Source organism: Lactuca virosa, chromosome 3 (assembly GCF_052849685.1).
Source record: "Lactuca virosa cultivar CGN04683 chromosome 3, Lactuca_virosa_CGN04683_v6, whole genome shotgun sequence".
In the NCBI taxonomy this organism is placed as follows: Eukaryota; Viridiplantae; Streptophyta; class Magnoliopsida; order Asterales; family Asteraceae; genus Lactuca; species Lactuca virosa.
In genome coordinates, this window is record NC_136428.1 from 57,297,697 (window position 1) to 57,319,348 (window position 21,652).

The 21,652-nt window shown below is 39.5% G+C and overlaps 1 protein-coding gene across 1 annotated transcript; it reads left to right on the forward strand.

Moving 5' to 3' along the window:
* Positions 1–20,323: 20,323 nt before the first annotated feature.
* Positions 20,324–20,680, forward strand: LOC145163551 (secreted RxLR effector protein 161-like). Its single transcript, XM_079082383.1, has one exon. It carries the CDS (start codon positions 20,324–20,326, stop codon positions 20,678–20,680), a length of 357 nt encoding a protein of 118 aa, XP_078938509.1.
* The last annotated feature ends 972 nt before the right edge of the window (positions 20,681–21,652 follow it).

Below are 21,652 nucleotides of genomic sequence, written 5' to 3' on the forward strand. Positions count from 1 at the left end.
TAAAGTACTCTCCCATCTTTTCAGATTTGAGAAACTTTTATCTTTCTGCCTAATTTGATTCTTCTCATTCGTTCTGACATACATTGAATCTTTTCCAATGTTTCAGAATTATACTTAAACTTGTAAGTATAACCATATTTACTAAACTTTAGTAAATCAAATAGTCTTAACGAGCTTTGTGGTGGACATGACCAGTGCACAAGAATGTGTACTCGATCCCTTTAGTCCTTCACTTGACTCACACATCCATGTGAACAAGTAATTAGTCTTGATTTTCCAATGCTTGAAAGTTCTCATTCATCATACTATTCAACTTGCATGATTCCAAGTTTCGGTCCAATTGAAACTTGGGTGATGAGGAACTTTCCTGATTTGGTAAATTTAGACACTACCACAAATGAAAGAATCAAATCCATTTTCCAATATTGTTGTCAGTGGAATCATATAAGCAACAATTTTCCACAAATGCCATTGTAAGGATACTTCAAATAAATAAAATTAAACAATTTTCTTTTATTTTAAAACTTTGCGGAAAAACTTATCCTTACAATCCACATGGAAAATTGTTGTTATCTATTCCTTAGCAATATATCATAACTTCTTAAGCAACTGCTTAAAATTCTGATGCGATCGAAATCCACCTTCGCGATCAGAATCAGCATATACTTCCTTTAAGATTTCTCTCTATTCTTTGATTCTTAAAACATCAACATGTGACCCAGTCACATCATGTAATGAGGATCTCAGAATAGAACTTAACAGAGTTAGATAATGGGCTCTACCTGATGTAGAGTCAAACTTATTGACTTTAACATCCTTAGGTAAATTTGACAGCTTTGCAATCAACGCCCCTTCCTTTGGCAAAATAAACATATGGACCCTTTGGTAATGGGACTATCTCAGACTTAGCCTTTCTCTTTACCATTTGGTCAACCGGGTTGACTATGGCCAATCCCTTTCCATTGGGAAGAGAATGTTTTTTCTGGATTTCCAGTGTCACCATTGTCACTGTCCATAAAGTTTTTGGGAAGTTGATCTTCTAATCAAATTTGCTTTACTATCGTTCCAAATCATTGCTGATTCAGCAGCACCAATCAAATAGATATGATCATTAAGGTTCATGTCATAGTCTGTTTCATAGTAGTCCCAAAGGAACTCACTATGTGACTTAGAAAGTGATTGAACATCCAACTTTCTCAAGACTTTGACACCCAACTCTCCCGGCTTGTCAATATATGACTTCATCTCTAAGATGTGATCACACATAGACCTTGCTTTCCATTAGGGCTTGAGTGACCTTGAACTTGTGGGTTAGGGAGAATAATTGGAGGAGGTGGAGGAAGAGAAGTATGACTTCCATGAGCCAAACTCGGGAAGTCATATTCATTAGGAAAGCATGGTTTGGGAAGATCATTGTTGTCTAAACCAGACATCAACAATGGGAGAAATTCACGTAAAGTTTATTTAAGTCCTTAATATAACACCCAATATGATATATTAAAGCTAGGACCCAACAAACTATTTTATAACTTGGAAGAGGGATGCCGTAATCCAAGCTATAAAATATTTGAAGGTAGGTGAATGACGATTCACCAATTTCCACCAAGATAAACGAAATGTATTATTAGGTTTTAATTGGTTTTGAAACTCCTAGATTCTTTTGAGATTCATTGAACTTTTCAATGGCATGTTTCAATGTCGAGTGTGCCCTTCAGGTTTTGTGACTGGGATGCCGAGGATCACAAAACAAGGTGTGAAGTAACCATGCAAATATACTTGGTACCCTTAATATTTACCCCTCAATCGATGTGCCGGTTAACCACACACGCTCCAACGATACTATGATAAACATTAAGTTACCCTTTGCCTACCTTGTTAAGTCCAGGTTAGTGTGCCGGTTAACCACACACGCTCCACTAACAGCTTAAACAAAGTGCAAAGTGTAATTTCATGGATTAGCACCTTATTCACATTTTCCTAAGTAACTAAGATTGGGAATTTATAAGTGTTTAGTTACTTAGTATTTATCATTATACTTATAATGAAGGGAGAATTGTAGTCCTTGTCCTACCTGTTCGGCTAACGACCCTCCACCGGTCAAGGAAGCGGTGAGTGAGAGTGGACACCCATTAAACTGCCATTTTATAGGCAGTAACCTTATACCCCCCTTATAGACCGGCTTCGTGAATGAGGCCTACTAATGGTAAGACGACTTGCTCTTATACATATAATATATTAAACTTTTAATATTATAATAGTATAAGGGTGTATTTTAGACATTTAAAATACTTGGTGGTTTAATCTATTAATTAAACTAGACTTTTAATTTAATTAAACTCAAACCATATATTTATGGATTTAATAATACTCTTTTAATTAAACGCTTTAATTAACTATTAATAAAGTCCATAAGAGTTAATTTGAACTATTCAACAAAACATCATAATTCCAATTATTAAACTCAAAATTAAAACCATTTAATTAATTGTTTAAGTTATGAACCCAAGAGTTTTAGAATTCAATTCTTTTTTTCATAAAAAACTTTTCTCAAATTCCAAAACTTGAGGGCAAGTTTTGTAATTCTTGAAAACCTTTGGATTCCATAACTTATGGAATTAATGGTGTTTTATGATGAAACTTTCCATGTTCCATAACTTAAGAACAAGTTATGGAATTCTTTAAAACATTAACACCAAATTTTGTAACTCCATAAAAACTTTGAATCAAATTTTTTTTTTAAAAAAAAAACTTTCATATCCATAACTTATGGAAGTTTCAAAAACCCTTAAGATCACAACTTTAAAAAAAAACTTTTGAGCTCCAAAATTTTATGACAAAATATGTAACTCCTTAAAACATTTAGATCAAACTTTTAAAACTAATAAAATAATCATATCATTTTATCTTTTACTAAATTTGACCTAATTCAACTCATATAACAAATGATTCAAATTTTACAAATAATTCCTTTTTCACAAAACAAGTAATTATCTTAAAATTTGACAAACGTCATGTTTTTTTTTCCTTTTTTTTCAACTTGAAAATAAAACATTTGCATCAATATAACAGAAAACAACTCATGGCTCTGATACCACTGTTGGGTTTTGAGCATTCTAACACTCCTATGGTGTACATGCAACCCTATAAACCTTGGATCTATGTTTTCTCTATTATACATGCAAATATTAACTATTCTAAGGTTTCATCCTAACTAGCATATTATGAAGCACCTATACTACAAAGTTCTAGTTAGATGACATACCTTTTAATGTAGCTTGTTGTCTTCAAGCTTTAAGAGCTTAGCCCCAATAGTGTAGAAGCCTCAAATGGAATCACAAATCACCAAAACACCTTGGAAGAACTTGAGAGAATATGTATGCACACTAAAATCGGCCCACTCTTATTTTCACACACTTGTGCCAATTTTGTGAGCCAATGACCCCTTTATATATTATGGAGGATTAGGGTTACATCCATGTAAACCCTAATACCCATGACCTTTCATTTACATAGATCCATGGGTTAAAAGCTCCATGGACCATCTGTAACACCCAAATTTTCAAAACAATTTTTCACTTTTTAAAACCATATAAATTCATCCACAATTGCTTTCAAAAACAATGTATCAATTTTATCTCACTACAAATCCCAAGATCAAATCATAATAAACTCTGCGGGTGTGTGTACAGATCATGCCGGCGCCTTCCCGCGATCACCACTGGTACCTGAAACACATAACACATAACACCGTAAGCATAAAGCTTAGTGAGTTCCCCAAAATACCACTCTAACACATATTAGCCACTCGAGGCTATGACTGCTGACCCTCTGGTCAGTGTGTCTCAGTGGGACCCTCCAGTCCCAACTCTCTGTGGGCTCTCTAGCCCTAACTCTATGGACCCCAAGGTCCTAACTCTGATAACTCTGGATCATGCATATCACATATCACAATAAATCTCAACACATAAATAGCATACAAATACACTGGCACATAACTATAAAACATAACACACATTAGCCACTCGAGGCTATAACTCTGTGGGCCCTTGGGCCCTAACTCTGTGGACCCTCTGGTCCTAGCTCTTTGGATCTTCCGGTCCTAACTCTGGTATACACACAGCATAAATCACATAGAAATAATGTCGTGCCACAAATCACATAGATAGCATACAATAACTCTGTCACATAACTCTGTTACCACTCTAGGTAAAGTATAGTGAGAAGACTCACCTCGGGTAACTCGGTAAAGCTCGAACTCTGTAAAATCAGGTCTAGCCTCCGCCTCCAAATGCAGCTCCTTCCTCTGTAGATCTCAGATCCAAACTTGCACTTCAAACTCTAGTCTCCACAAACTCCTCTCCTTCTTCTTCACTAGCACACCAAGGCACTTTTAGCTCCAAAATCACACACACTCACTAAGAACGATGAAAAGTTCTCTCTTAGGGTTTTACTCACTGCTATGGAGGCTGAGAAATGAGCCTTAGCATCCAATATATAGGGCACAAGTCAGAAATTAGGGTTTGCACCTGGACACATTACGCCCAGCGTAACCCTGAGTACGCCCAGCGTACTCAGGCGAGTCCGCGTCCAAAATAAGCGCATGAGTACCCGCATCGTACTCTTGAGTACGCCCAGCGTACTCATTTGCTACCAATTCCTCTTAAGGGCTTAACTTGACACTTTGAATAAAAGAATGGCTAAATAGTTGTACCTGAATTTCGGGATGTTACAATTCTCCCCCACTAGAACTAGACTTCGCCCTTGAAGTCTCACTCAACAAATAACTCTGGATACTGCTCGCGCATCTATAACTCCGGCTCCCAGGTCATTTCAGAACCCTTCCGATGTTGCCACTGGACTTGAACCAATGGCACCTCCTTGTTTCTCAAAGTCTTGATCCTTCGATCCACAATCGCAACTGGTCTCTCAACATAATTCAGGCTCGCATCCACCTGAATGTCCTCTAACGGAACCACTGCCGACTCATCAGCGATACACTTCCTCAACTGAGACACGTGGACGGTATCGTGAATCTGGCTCAACTCCGTAGGTAGCTCCAAACGATACGCTACCCTGCCCACCCTGGCAGTCACCCTGAAAGGACCAATATACCGAGGTCCCAACTTACCCCTCTTCCTGAATCGGATCACCCCCTTCCAAGGAGATACCTTCATGAGTACTAAATCACCAACCTGGAACTCAAGCTCGGATCGTCGCCTATCCGCATAACTCTTCTGGCGACTCTGAGTGGTTCAACAACCTCTGTCTGACCCGCTGAATCTGCTCAGTCGTCTGAAGTACTATCTCTGTACTACCCATCACACGCTGCCCGACCTCACCCCAACAAATGGGAGTCCAGCACCTCCTCCCATACAACAGCTCAAAGGGTGGCATACTGATGCTCAAATGATGGCTGTTGTTATAGGAAAACTCAACCAAGGGTAAATACGTGTCCCAACTTCCTCCGAAGTCCAATACACATGCCCGAAGCATGTCCTCGAGCGTCCGAATCGTCCGCCCGCTCTGCCCGTCTGTCTGTGGGTGGTAGGCGGTACTGAAATGCAACCTCGTACCCAACTGGAGATCGACTCAACCCCGACCTCTATCATCTGATACTCATCGTTGGACCCTTCGGTCCGGTCTGTACAACACATCACCAGGACTCAACTCAACTCAAGAGTTTGGTCCGCCCGTAGTTGGAATCGCTCGTTCCAATTACTCATTCAACTCATAGCTTGGGGACCCGCAACCCATGTGTACTTTACTTATCCAATCCCTTCGGATTGGATGTCCACACTTACTCAGAATGTAATGATTCCCAATCATTGAGGAGACCCCGGTCTCACCCCTGGTCCGACCACCAGGCTCCCAAAACTCATGCGTAGGGCTTTTCAAGCCTAAAACCCTCCTGTGTCATGCTCAGATCAAGAAGGCTTCCTCATAACAACCTCTCGCTAATTAGTGTGTATTACGGCTCCCCATAACATCACCACAACCTCCTACTGACTAGTGAGTACTACGGCTCCCCATAGTATCACAACAACCTCTCTCTGACTAATGAGTACTACGGCTCCCCGTAGTATCACAACAACCTCTCTCTGACTAGTGAGTACTACGGCTCCCCATAGTATCACAACAACCTCTCTCTGACTAGTGAGTACTACGGCTCCCCATAGTATCACAACAACCTCTCTCTGACTAGTGAGTACTACGGCTCCCCATAGTATCACAACAACCTCTCTCTGACTAGTGAGTACTACGGCTCCCCATAGTATCACAACAACCTCTCTCTGACTAGTGAGTACTACGGCTCCCCATAGTATCACAACAACCTCTCTCTGACTAGTGAGTACTACGGCTTCCCGTAACATCACAACACCCTTCCCTAGTAGCTCCTGAAGCTGCGAGGATAACTACTGCGTCTCTGGCGGCGCAAGGCGATAAGGCGCCTTGGCGATAGGCACTGCCCCCGGAACCAACTCGATGTGAAACTCTACTTGCCTCTCGGGAGGCACACCCGGCAACTCCTCGGGAAAAACATCCGGGGACTCTCGCACTATCGGAACGTCATCCATCGAACTTGGCCTCCCAGCGGCCTCTCGTGTGTCCATCACATAGGACACATACCCGCTGCAGCCTTGCTGAAAACTCTGTCTCGCTCTGGCGGTTGAACAAAACGCCGACCCACATCGGTTACCCTCGTTGTACACCGTAAGTACTCCCCCACTGGGGTCTCGTATCGTCACCAACTGTCGCTCGCAGTCTATGACAGCCCCAAATCGGCTTAACCCAACCATGCCCACTATGACACACACGTCCCCCATCGATATCGGGACCAGATCTATCGGGGACTCAACACCGAAGATCTCGAGTACACATCCTCGACTCACATTCATAACATACTCCGCTCGCTCGTCCGCTATGGAAACTCGTAGAGGTCAACTCAACGCCTCTCGTCGGCTACTGATGTGCCGACCAAACGTTATTGACACAAATGATCGACTCGCTCCCGAGTCAATTATCACCAAAACAGGTACGGAACCCACAAAAAGTACCAACCACAACATCGGGCGATGCGCGGAACTCCTTCGCTGTCAACTGTAAAGCTCTCCCGCGAGCCTTCGGTGCCTCGACCTTCGCTGGCCGAACCTCGGTAACTCTAGCAGCAGGTGCGGATTCCTCAATTCAAATACTCGGTTCTTCCCCGCTTAGGGTTCGAACCACCACCAATTGGTGCACCAACACTCTATCCCTCATGCTGTCTCCACCAGTAACATCGCACCTAATTCCGCAAGGTGCTATGCAACGCTTGATGATTTCTCTGACAAGGATCAAACAACTCCAGATACCAAGGTCTCGTATGCAACCTTCAGAACTTACCATCGTGACTACCTCTAGTCATTCAGGACCTCACACTATACTCTCACCGGACCTCCCAACTGTCCCGTGTTAACACTAACTCTGGATCTGGAAATAATGAACCATCATACTCCTCATCCTTGACTCCTTGCCCAACGTTCCAACATGCTCCTTATCACAAGAGCCGAAACCACATTTCCACCCCTTATACCTCTCAGAAATAATAGGAGTCACTGCCCTGATATACCCTTCTTGATCGCCCAATACCGCACCTAACACCTGCCCTATTATACTCAATTAGGGTGCATCCTGATCCTTGACCATTTCAGTCTCCACTGTCAACCTGCTCAAACTATATCACTCCCTCGCGGAAGACCTACTGCCGGATACTCTGATTAAAAAGTCACCATCAGTGCGATCCCACAGGGTTCACTCCAACTCAGAAACCGAAATCTCAACACCTCTTACGCCCCCCACAAGAAACGGAAATAGCACCACTCGGGTCACGGGAAGTGACATATCTACTATCGGCCGGCTCTCCAGCTCAGACCGTATCCCTCCATAACGCACCGTCCCTACTCTACTCTGATTCTTGCGACTCGAATGGCATATCACCAACAATCCCTTGGAGCTAACGCGATTTCTCTATCATGGGATGCTCCACTAAAACTCGTTCTTCCTGGCCTTCTGGGCCCATACTCCTTCACATCCGACCTTGGTGTAGATAATCGCTGCGGAATAACCGGCAAAACCAGAAGCACTCACCGCCACATTTCATGGTACTCGAACCATGTCCTCTCTTCTCAACCCGCCTCAAATCATGGTAATCGAACCACAAAATCACCCCTCGATCTGCCACCAATCATGGTACTCGAACCATGACATCACCTCTTGATCTGCTACCAATCATGGTACCCGAACCATGACATCACTTCTCGACCTGTCACCAATCATGGTACTCGAACCATGACATCACCTCTCGATCTGCTACTAATCATGGTACTCCAACCATGACATCACCTCTCGATCTGTCACCAATCATGGTACTCGAACCATGACATCACCTCTCGATCTACTACTAATCATGGTACTCGAACCATGACATCACCTCTCATTTTGCCACCAATCATGGTACTCGAACCATGACATCACCTCTCGATCTGCTACTAATCATGGTACTCGAACCATGACATCACCCCTCGATCCGCTACTCACAATCCTCCGGATCGCCACGGTCATTTCGTCAAAATCATACTCCGAATCTCTTCATCGCTAATACCGCTGCCCTCCGGCATGTGCGGTGTTCCAACCATGATGTCTCTGAAACACAATATGAAGATACCAGAGACTCGATCGAGTATACTCGCACTCGATAACTCAACCCTACTTGTTCCTGAGTACCCAATGGATTCTTATTTAGGGTGCGCGCTGCTCCAGTGTCTTCAGTAGTACGGGCCCTATACTACCGTCCACACCGCATCAGTATTCACTCTAAGTCCTCCTCCTTGGATCCCAAGTCCCAAGTACTCTACTCTCTTTAACCATATGCTACTCACTAGCAGCTCTCTCATAACTCCTCGCTGCTATCTAAACACTCTCAAGTATCCCTAGCAGCAAAACTCCTAGACTAAGGCATCACATATCAGGCCACTCTAGTCCTAATAAGAATACCTAGTCTACTCTAGCATGCATAGCATAACTCATCGCATATCATAACATAATATATCTCATAACACTAATTGCAAGGGTATTTTGGGAATTCACCGTTCGGGCGCTGGCTGATCGTACACACGGCTCTGCTCTGTTTGTCTCAAAACTCTTTACTCTTGTGAAAAATTTTGCAAATTTTATTTTGAAAATCTCTCAATTCCTCAATTTGAGTTCAGATACGCTCGAAGATGTATCCGAATCCCTCAAACCAAGGCTCTGATACCAACTTGTAACACCCAAATTTTCAAAACAATTTTTCACTTTTTAAAACCATATAAATTCATCCACAATTGCTTTCAAAAACAATGTATCAATTTTATCTCACTACAAATCCCAAGATCAAATCATAATAAACTCTGCGGGTGTGTGTACAGATCATGCCGGCGCCTTCCCGCGATCACCACTGGTACCTGAAACACATAACACATAACACCGTAAGCATAAAGCTTAGTGAGTTCCCCAAAATACCACTCTAACACATATTAGCCACTCGAGGCTATGACTGCTGACCCTCTGGTCAGTGTGTCTCAGTGGGACCCTCCAGTCCCAACTCTCTGTGGGCTCTCTAGCCCTAACTCTATGGACCCCAAGGTCCTAACTCTGATAACTCTGGATCATGCATATCACATATCACAATAAATCTCAACACATAAATAGCATACAAATACACTGGCACATAACTATAAAACATAACACACATTAGCCACTCGAGGCTATAACTCTGTGGGCCCTTGGGCCCTAACTCTGTGGACCCTCTGGTCCTAGCTCTTTGGATCTTTCGGTCCTAACTCTGGTATACACACAGCATAAATCACATAGAAATAATGTCGTGCCACAAATCACATAGATAGCATACAATAACTCTGTCACATAACTCTGTTACCACTCTAGGTAAAGTATAGTGAGAAGACTCACCTCGGGTAACTCGGTAAAGCTCGAACTCTGTAAAATCAGGTCTAGCCTCCGCCTCCAAATGCAGCTCCTTCCTCTGTAGATCTCAGATCCAAACTTGCACTTCAAACTCTAGTCTCCACAAACTCCTCTCCTTCTTCTTCACTAGCACACCAAGGCACTTTTAGCTCCAAAATCACACACACTCACTAAGAACGATGAAAAGTTCTCTCTTAGGGTTTTACTCACTGCTATGGAGGCTGAGAAATGAGCCTTAGCATCCAATATATAGGGCACAAGTCAGAAATTAGGGTTTGCACCTGGACACATTACGCCCAGCGTAACCCTGAGTACGCCCAGCGTACTCAGGCGAGTCCGCGTCCAAAATAAGCGCATGAGTACCCGCATCGTACTCTTGAGTACGCCCAGCGTACTCATTTGCTACCAATTCCTCTTAAGGGCTTAACTTGACACTTTGAATAAAAGAATGGCTAAATAGTTGTACCTGAATTTCGGGATGTTACACCATCCATGAAAGCTTAGCCCAACCTAAATGAACTTGGCCCATTCCATATATATAAGAGTCCATATTTAATTAGTTCTTTTTGATCACTTAATTAATTCTAAATTAATTCTTGATCAATACTAATTAAATAATATGATTGCATATTAATATATTAGAACTTATAATATATTAATATAAATCATAAATATACTATTCTCAAAAGACTATCCATATAAATTGTGCCGGTGAAGTGCAACCCAAATGGACCATGCCGGGTCGGGTCAAGTACATACCAAATATAGTTATGGACTTAGACATTAATCCAACAATTCACACTTTGTACCTTGCCAAGTCGTTGGTGGAGCGTGTGTGGTTAACCGGCACACTAACTTGGACTAGTAAGGATCACGAAGGGTGACTTAATGTTTATCATAGATCGGTGGAGCGTGTGTGGTTAACCGGCACATCGATTAGGTGATAATATTAAGGGTACCAAGTGAGTTTGCATGGTTATTCACACCTTGTTTTGTGATCCTCGGCATCCCAGTCACAAAACTTGAGAGGGCACAATCGAGATTGAAACATGCCATTGAAAAGTTCAATGAATCTCAAAAGAATCTAGGAATTTCAAATCCAATTAAAACCTAATAATTCATTTCGTTTTTCATGGTGGAAATTGGTGAATCGTCATTCACCTACCTTCAAATATTTTATAGCTTGGATTACGGCATCCCTCTTCCAAGTTATAAAATATTGTGTTGGGTCATAGCCTTAATATTTCATATTGGGTGTTATATTAAGGACTTAAAATCAACTAACTTGAATATCTCCCATTGTAGATGTCTGGTTTAGACAACTATGATCTTCCCAAATCTCATGGAAATCATATTTCTCTACCTCCACATCCTCCATTTATTCTCCCTGACCCACAAGCTCGAAGACTTGAAAAATTCAAGGTCACTCAAGCCCTACTAGCAATGAAACATAAAGATGGAAGACCTGTGTGCACTCATGTCTTAGGAATGAAGTCACACTTTGACAGGTTGAGAATGTTGGGTGTCGTTGTCCCAAGGAAGTTGGCTACTGACTGGGTTCTTCAGTCACTTCCTGAGTTGTATAGTGAGTTTATTAAAGACTACCATATGACAGATCCTAACATAACCCTAATAGATCTTTCTTATTTGCTTGTTGCTGCTGAATCAGCAATGATTTGGCACAATGGTCAAGCAAATATTGATGGAAGGTCTAATTCTCAAACTTCCATGGACATGGACAATGGTAACATTGGAAGTCCAGAAAAGCTTTCTCTTCCCAATGGAAAGGGATCGGCCTTGGTCAACCCGGTTGACCAAAAGGTAAAGGGAAAGGCTAAGTCTGTGATTGTCTCGTGTACCATTCCCAAAGAGTCTATATGTTTTTATTGTCATGAGAAGGGACATTGGAAGCGAAGCTGCCCTGAATACCTGAAATATTTGAAAGCAAGTAGAGACAAAATGTTTGACTCGGCTTCAGGTAAGTCCACTATCTAACTTTGTTAAAGTTCCTAATTGTTGTTTCTTATTACATGATGTGACTAGGTTGCATCTTGATGTTTAGCACGATCGAGCAAAAGGAAGGTTAAAAGAAGAGTGTGCTGAATCTGATCACGAAGATGGATTTCTATCGCATGGTTCGAGGATCAGATTCTTGAGCTACTACTTAGAAGTTATGATAGATTGCTAGTAAATATGTAATAGCATAGTTTCCATTTAAAGTTGCATTGTAAGGAAAAGTTTTTCCGCATTTTATGAATAAATAAAATTTTGTTTTACTTTATTTTATATCTCCTTGCAATGGCATTTATGGAAAATTTATGTTTGTATGTTTCTAGCAATAATGGAAATATGAGTTTGATTCTCTCATTTGTGGTTGTGTCTGAATTTACCAAATGAGGAAAGGTTCTCATCACCCAAGCTTCAATTGGACAGAAACTTTGAATCATACAAGCTGTATTGTATGATGAATGAGAATTTTCATCTTTGTAAAATTGAGACTAATTCATTGATCACATGCATATGTGAGTCAATTGAAGGATTAAGGAATTAGATACACTGGGTGTGTGCTGGTCAAGGTCCACCACAAAGATCGATAAGACTATTTGTCATGATTTACTAAAGTTTAAGTAAATATGGTTGTACCTACAAGTTGTAGTACAATTCTGAAACATTGGAAAAGTTTCAATGTACGGCATGACGAATGGGAAGAATCAAATTGGGCAGAAAGATAAAAGGTTTCTCAAATCTGAAAAGATGGGAGAGTACTTTAGTATCTTGTTTTATGATCATCTTAATGATTAAGAAACCATGTCACAATTCATCATCTAAGGACATCTTAGTGCATTTTATGGCTAAGAAGAGGATTCATGAATTGTTGGAATGATTAAAATCAAAAAGATGAATCATACTTCGTTCCAAAACAACTCTTAGAGTCATACTCCAAGATTGTAACATTGAGTGACATAAAGTAAGGTTTAAAACACTTATCAAATGTAGTGTAAAATTTTTTCTACTCATGTACATTTGAAATTGGTAAGTTGTGATGTCTTGGATAAGACAAAGACCAACTAAGACCAATTGTGTGAAGTGTTTATCTTGATAAGAATCCGCACTATCCCTTGAATATTTGTTTTGTAAAGGAATGGTCCTTGACTAGGGAAACTTATATGTCAAGAGGACAGTGGGAGTCTTAAAGATCCTGAAAGGATTTCAAGATTTAATCAAGAGTAAAACCTGAGTTTTATCACTAGCACACGACTTAAGGTTTGCAACCTATTAAGTTGACATGATTCTTGTTTATGTGTCTGTTTCTATTAAGTTGACTATGCATATGAGTTTTGTTAGTTCTAAACTGTGTGCATAACAGCTTGGAAGCATTGGTGGGCCTTGTGCTACCAGGTGACAAGAAATTAAGTTTGAACAAGTTCAATCCATGTAAGGCTGAATTTATCACTAACCTTGTCTTTTGATTATGGTTTTGATAAATTCACATGGATAGAAACTCATACACTATAAAATCTAAGTGTCATAAGGTTTCTCTCCGATTCATGAAAATGATGGTGAGGAAACGCTTTCACTAAGTAGATTTTAAGTAGATAGCAATTATGATGTTTGCATTCTCAAAGTCGTTAGTGGAGCGTGTGTGGTTAACCGGCACATTAACATGGACTTGTGAGAAATGGCAAACAGGTCTAAACATTATGATTACGGCATCCCTCTTCATAATTGTTTAGACACACATGTGAGCTATCTAAGGAAAGATGTATGAGTCTGAGAAGCTTAGATAAAGTTTTGTCGAAGCATCTCGTGTCAGAAGTCTGAACTTTGGTGATGAAAGTCAATAAAGTATTGATTTCTATAAGTCGATTTCAGAGTACATGTCAAAGCTAGTGGGAGCATAATTGTTGTGCTAAATAATTATTATGCTAGTGGGAGCATAATCAATTATGATGAGTATTGTTAATTATAGAAAACAAGAGTTTCACTTGGAAAAGGTTGTTTTGCTATAATTAAGGGAGAGGAGATTATACTTCATTTCAATCTTAAAAAGTTTAGATTGACATTTCAATCATCTTTAGTCAAGGATATATATATGGATTTTATGTTGGAATGGTTCAACATTATATATTGCGTTCTCAAATTCGATTATGATTACGGCATCCCTCTTCATAGTCGATTTTTGAAAACATGGCAAATAAAAAATATTGTAGCAAAAGACTGATCTAGTATCAGGTCTTTATGTGAGACATCATGAATCGTGTCCCATATGCTTCGGATATAGGATCGGTCACATGTGCTATAATATTTATCCGTTCTAAATTTTTCAAAATTCTTAGAGCATTAAGAGGGAAAAAGGAATAGAACCGGATATGACTAAAATGATTAAGCAATTGTCGAGGACAATCTAAGGTTCACCAAGATTGGTTGCTAAGGGACAGTTGGAAGTATAGTGTTAAATTTTGGAAGGACCATATGGATATATTCTGAAAAGAGGTAGCTCTTGTTCAGATATGATAATCAAAATGGGAATATGGAAATTTTCCATATTGGGAGTTGGATATTAAGAATCTATGAGAAAGTTAGAAACTTTTATGCAAGAAGGATGTTTAAAGCAATGTACTTTGAATATGAGACTTCGTTTCCATGGAATTGATCTCCTTTGGAATCCTCTGTAATGACTGATGACAAGGTTTTGGTGACCTTATGCATAATCATTACGAAAGGATCAGTGCATATAAGTTTAAAATCTAACAGATTTTTGGTAAATGGTAGGAATTAGGAATTTTCACATTTACAATAAGGATTTGGGATTGTGAAATGAGCATCATTGGAATCATGTTCAATTGATCTATTTCACAAAGTAAAGATCATAGACAAACATAGTGTGTATACTTGGAGTATGGCATAACTATTTTTTAGAAAAACAAAGTGTACATGCTAGGAGCATGGGACAACTGTTGTTTTTATTCAAGTATTAAGTTGATTATTTGAAACATTATACAATGAATAATGTGTAATAAATATGGTGATAAATAAAAGGTGGTTTTATTTATATTCAAAAGGGTTCTGAGACCATATTGGATTCGATTATTATTGTGTTTCACTTTGCATGTTTTGACTTCCATAATAACTAGGTTATTCTTTCCGAATGATTAAGTTATTCAAACCATCCACAGTCGGCCATATGTTGGAAGTAGATATGAATCAAGACTGTCATGAGTTGGTTGTAGAGGTCTAAGATGTTGGACATGGCTACAACACTCATGAGTGCTCATAAGTTATGAGTATTGGATTCAACCCACGCTCACTTGCATCACTTCATGGAATTTATCTCGAGTGATCGTGAGACAGTAATATCATATAAGTCTTCAAACCTAGAGATATGAGTTGTTACCTATGAGTTGGTTGTGCATTGATTGCACGTAAACGCATCAGTAACTTGATGTTATAAAACATGCCTTTGTGTATAATTCAACAAGTAGTAGAAACAAGTATATGAGTCGAAGTTTATCTGTTCCTTCTAGTCCTTGGAGGATTAGAAGCGATATCTGGGCCCCTCGATGATTTTGTTTTGACCTATGTACCGGGCCCGGTCAGAACTAAATTGATGTGTTCGATTAAGTTCTTTGTCAAACAAATCGGAAATCGGGAAACAAACTGTTGGACAATAAGTAAGACATTGTTCCATGTATTTGTCCGGCTGATATCATGAGAGCAAAGGATTATATGATCACTTATCTAAAATGACGCTTCATAGTTCAACAGGGTTTGAGAGCTACGATTGTCGGTTGGTTCCTGAAGTTATATCTACAAATATGTTATTAGACTCATCCAAGTGGGAGACTGTTTGATAAGGTGTCTAAGTCCATAACAATATTTGAGATGTACTTAACCCGACCCGGCATGGTCCATTTGGGTTGCACTTCACCCGAACAATTTGTTTGGATAATCTTTTGAGAATAGTACGTTCATGCTTTATTAATATATTATAAGTTATAATATATTAATATTAAATCATATTATTTAATTAGTATTGGTCATAAATTAATTTAGAATTAATTTGGTGATCAAAAAGGTGACTAATTAAATATGGGCTCTTGTATTTTATGTAGTGTGGGCTAATACTCATTTTGAATGGGCTTGGCATGCATGGGAATCCATGGATAGTCCATGGAGCTTTTAACCCATGGATCCTTGGAAAGGAAGAGTCATGGGTATTAGGGTTTACATGGATGTAACCCTAATCCTCCACACTATATAAAGGAGCTTATGATGCTTGAAATGACACTAGTTGTGTGTGAACAAGAGTGGTGGCCTAATTTCTTGAGCACATATATTATTCTCTCAAGGTTACAAGGTTTGTGGTGATTTGTGATTCCACTTGAGGCATTCACATTATTGGTGCTAGGCTCTCAAACTCCAAGCAATCAATCACTATCAAAATGTATGTCATTCTTCTAGTGTTTTATGATTCTAGTTCTTCATGCCATGCTAGTTAGGATGTAAACCTTGGAAATTATTATTTGCATGTATTTTAGAGAAAACATAGATCCAAGGTTTATTAGGGTTTCATGTACACTTAGGAGTGTTAGAATGCTCAAAACCCAACAAATTTATTGTTCAAATCCGTTTCCTAGGCTTAGGGTTGCCACCCTTTGTGCTATTTGAGTCCCTAAGACAAAAAGTTGCCATCTTGAAGGTCTTGATGTGTTCATGCATAAGTTAAGGTCATTTTCATGGAAGTAGAATGCTATTTTTTTGGAGTTTAGGCTTATTTGGGGGCATGCAAGCCATCAAGTAATCGACTTTATGGATTAAGACCCTTCAGTGGACTCAGAACTATGGTTGAAACTTCAGATCTTAAAGGATTAAGCTCTTTTGGGATTTTGGGTTAACAGGAGAGTATGTTGGGCGTACAAGCCCGTACGCGCAGCGTACAAGCCAAACCGCTTGTACGCTTAGCGCATAGCCGAGTACGCCATGCGTACTCAGTCAGGTGGAGTTTTGACTATTAGGCTTCGGTGTGGGCCAGCTGTTTGGCTTGTTTGTCTTGGGCCCTGTTGGGCCATCAGGTTTTGAACTGTTAGTGATGTTGAAAAGGCCCCGGAAGGATTTGGGCCCAATTTGGAAAATTGGTCCATGGTTTGGGCCACGAAGTGTTTTTAGCATTTTCAGGCTAAGAAAGAGAGGTTTGAGACCTTGAATGCTTTCACTGGTTGCAAGATGGCCGATGGATCTTCTGTGAGTGCACATGTACTCAAAATGAAAGCTTATGTTGAGCAACTTGCCCGCCTCGGATTCCCATTTGGGGATGAGCTAGCGACCGATGTGATCCTAGCCTCATTGCCTAAGTCATTCAACCAATTTGTGATGAACTTCACAATGAATGACTGGGAGAGGAGAATTAATGAGCTTCATAACATGCTCAAAAATGTTGAGGCAAACATCAAGAAATCTGGGAACAACCAAGTGTTGATGATCTGTGAGAGTCAAATCTCCAAGAAGAAAACCGGTAATAATACTGGTAAAGGGAAAGGCAAAGTTGCCAAGAAAGGCAAGGGCAATGGAAAGGGTAAAAGGAAGCCTCCTTCCTCTAACTCAACTCCTAAACCCAAACCTGCTGCTGATGCTGATTTCTTTCACTGCAATGAAAAGGGACACTGGAAGCGCAACTGTCCTAAATACTTAGAGGAACTTAAGAAGATCAAATCCAACCAAGTTGGCACCTCAGGTATATATGTGATTGAATTACATGCATTCTGTACTAACTCTTGGGTATTCGATACTGGAAGTGGTACTAACATCTGCAATGATTTGCAGGGACTAAGGAATGTTAGAGAACTAAAAGATGGCGATTTGGAACTTCATGTTGGCAATGGCAATCGAGTAGCTGTCAAAGCCATAGGACAATATCATATTTTGCTTCTAAATGACCTTAATCTTATTTTGAACAATTTTTGTTATGTACCTAGTATAACTAGGAATATTATCTCTACTTCTCGCTTGTATGAACGAGGTTTTTGTTATAAGTTTTACTTTGAGTCTGAAAACATTTATGTGTTTAAAGATAATGTGTTCTATTTTGAGGCTAGTCCCAAAAATGGAATATACGAAATTGATTTAAATGGTTCATACACAAAGGATAATTCAATGTTCAACTTAAATAAGAAAACAAAGTTAGACTCAAATAAAACTTATTTATGGCATTATCGACTTGGGAACATAAGTAAAACTCGCATTGCTAAGCTCCAAAAGGATGGGATCTTAGAGTCAACAGGCTCAGATTCTTTTGATGTATGTGAATCATGTCCATGTGGCAAGATGACCAAAGCTCCTTTTACCGGTGTTGGTGAAAGAGCTTCGGATCTATTAGGACTCATACACATTGATGTATGTGGACCTTTTAGAACAATGACCAGAAGCGGAAAGATACTTCATTACATTTACTGATGATTATAGTAGATTTAGATATGTATATCTCATAAAACACAAATATGAAGCATTCGATGTCTTCAAGGTTTTCCAAAATGAAGTACAGAATCAGCTTGGTAAAAGGATTAAGTCCATACGATCAGATCGTGGTGGTGAATATCTGAGCTATGAGTTTGATGAACATCTGAAGAATTGTAGCGTAGTGTCACAACTCACTCCACCGGGAACACCTCAACATAATGGTGTCTCAGAAAGGAGAAACTGTACTCTACTAGATATGGTGCGATCAATGATGAGTTATACTTTCCTTCCTCATTCATTTTGGGGTTATGCCCTTGAAACCGCAGCCTGAATTATAAACATGGTCCCAACTAGAAAGGTTAGTAAGACTCCCTACGAGTTATGGCATGGAAAGGTTCCATCAATGTCTTTCTTAAAGATATGGAGTTGTGAAGCATATGTTAAAAGAGAAACTTCTGATAAGCTTGACCGTAGATCTCATAAGTTTATCTTTGTGGGACACCCAAAAGAAACTGTGGGTTATTACTTCTTTTGGAAAGATGAGAACCGCGTGTTCATAGCCCGTAAAGAACTATTTCTTGAAACTGACTTTATCTCGCAGAAAGTAAGTGGGAGCCCCATTGACCTCGAAGAAATTCGAGAGACACAACCTTTAGTTGAGAATGATAATCAACAAAGCACTGTTGAACCTGAAATTATCGTTCAGATGTCGGAAACCACACCAACTGTACGACGTTCCAGTAGAACTCGTCAGGAACCTGAAAATTTTGTTGTCATTCCTAAAGAGGAAGTCTTCTTGATGGATCAATGTGAGCCCATCAATTACAAGGTTGCTACTGCAGAACCAGAGTCTGATAAATGGCTTGAAGCCATGAGAACTGAAATTCAATCCATGAATGACAATCAAGTATGGGACTTGGTTGACTTACCTCCTAACAGTAGGACTGTTGGAAGCAAGTGGATCTTCAAGAAGAAGATCGACATGGACGGAAATGTACAAACTTTCAAAGCACGACTTGTCGCGAAAGGATATGCTTAAATTCAAGATGTTGACTATGAAGATACTTTCTCTCTAGTAGCTAATATTAAATCTATTAGTATTATCATGGCCATAGCTGCATATTATGACTATGAGATATGGCAAATGGATGTCAAAACCGCTTTCCTCAACAGATATATTGAGGAAGATGTTTATATGGAACAACCTGAAGGTTTTGTCAAACCAGATAACCTAAAGAAGGTGTGTAAACTAAAGAAGTCCATTTATGGATTGAAACAAGCATCTAGGGCCTAGTATTATCGTTTTGACGAAAACATCAAAAGGTTTGGTTTTTCAGAAAGTCCCGATGAACCATGTGTATACATCAAAGCAAGTAGGAGCCATATTGTTTTTCTAATTCTATATGTTGATGACATATTATTGATCGGGAAAGATATCCCGACATTGAAGGAGACTAAGGCCTACCTTAGTAAGTCCTTTCAAATGAAAGATCTAGGGGATGTTGCATACATACTCGGTCTTAGGATCTATAGAGATAGATCCCAAAGACTCATTGGTTTGAGTCATAGTACATACATTGACAAAATCTTAAAACGTTTTTCAATGGATAACTCAAAACGAGGAATTGCTCCCATAGTGTCTGGTACCATTCTTTCTAAGGCTAACATCCCTAGTACTGAGGATGAGATCAAAAGAATGAAACGCATACCGTATGCTTCAGCAGTAGGTTCAATTATGTATGCTATGACATGTACAAGGCCAGATGTAGCTTATGCTATTAGTATAACTAGTAGATATCAAGCTAATCCTGGCTAAAAGCATTGGGTGGGTGTTAAGAACATACTTAAGTACTTAAGAAGAACTAAAGATATGTTTCTGGTCTATGGAGGAGTTGAAGAAGAGCTTACTGTAAGATGTTACACTGACGCTGGTTTCAACACTGATCGAGATAACTCACGATCACAGTCGGTATATGTGTTCACACTTAATGGAGGAGCCATTGCCTGGAAGAGTTCAAAGCAAGAAGTGGTTGCACTCTCTACAACAGAATCAGAGTACATAGCTGCGTGTGAAGCGGCTCAAGAAGTTGATTGGATGAAGAAATTCATCGGTGATCTGGATGTTGTTCCAAGCATCAAAAATTCCATTGAGATGCTTTGCGACAACACTGGTGCCATCGCTATTGCAAGAGATCTGATGGTTACTAACAAGACTAGATACATTTAATGAAAATTCAATTTCATTCGTCAAGAATTAGAATTGGGAAATGTACGCATTGAAAAGATTCATACATATGATAATCTAGCATATCCGTTTACAAAGGCTCTACCTCAAATCAAGTTTGAGAGTCATGCAAAAGGAATTGGTCTACGATTAGCTAGTGATTGGATTTAAATCTGTAGTTGACTAATATCTGGATATTTAGAACTATGTAACAATGATATGTAATCTCTCTTAATATGAGATCACTTTTGTGTTGAATATTATTGTGTTCTATATTAGCATGTTATTAAATCCTTGAATAATGTAATTATTCAAAATTTGTCCATAGTTAGTCACTGTTGCGGGAGAAACTGTGAGTTAAGACTAATATGAATCGGCTTGGTTGATTTCAAGAGGTAAAATAACAAGGTGTTGCATCCAAACTCATATGTACTTGTTTGAGAACAACTATTGGAAATGACCCGCATCAAGAATCACTTCATGGATCGATATCATAAGTGAATCTTGATCACAAGTAAATATCTTTATGTCTTTTGACCTGAGATACATATTGGAGAACTCAAGTATGGGGATGGTTATACTTTGACATGGTTAAACGTTGTTCGTAACCGTGCAGTTATAAAAGCCTTCGTTGGGTAGAGAATGAACTATATGAGAGTATGTATGTAGTCAAGATGGGATTTGTTCCTCTTATGTGTTGAGAGTTAGACATCTAAGGCGCCTTTTTTATAAGTTGGATGGCAAATGAGAATGATCATGTTCCATGTCTCATATCCAACATGATGTATGTAACAAATAGATTATTGATACACTTACCTTATACTTCAATTGTAGCTAGTGAGCTCCTGGAATTGGATGTTGATTGATGGCACCCCTTCGTGTGTTATTAGGGGCAGTAGCCCATTGCTAGATGTCAGCTACTGTCTATGTCAATCTTTAATGAATCTTGTGCAAGTGGGAGATTGTTGGATCTAT

Coding starts and splice junctions, on each gene's coding strand:
- LOC145163551 (XM_079082383.1), top strand. CDS start 20,324: ATGTTTCTGGTCTATGGAGGAGTTGAAGAAGAGCTTACTGTAAGATGT.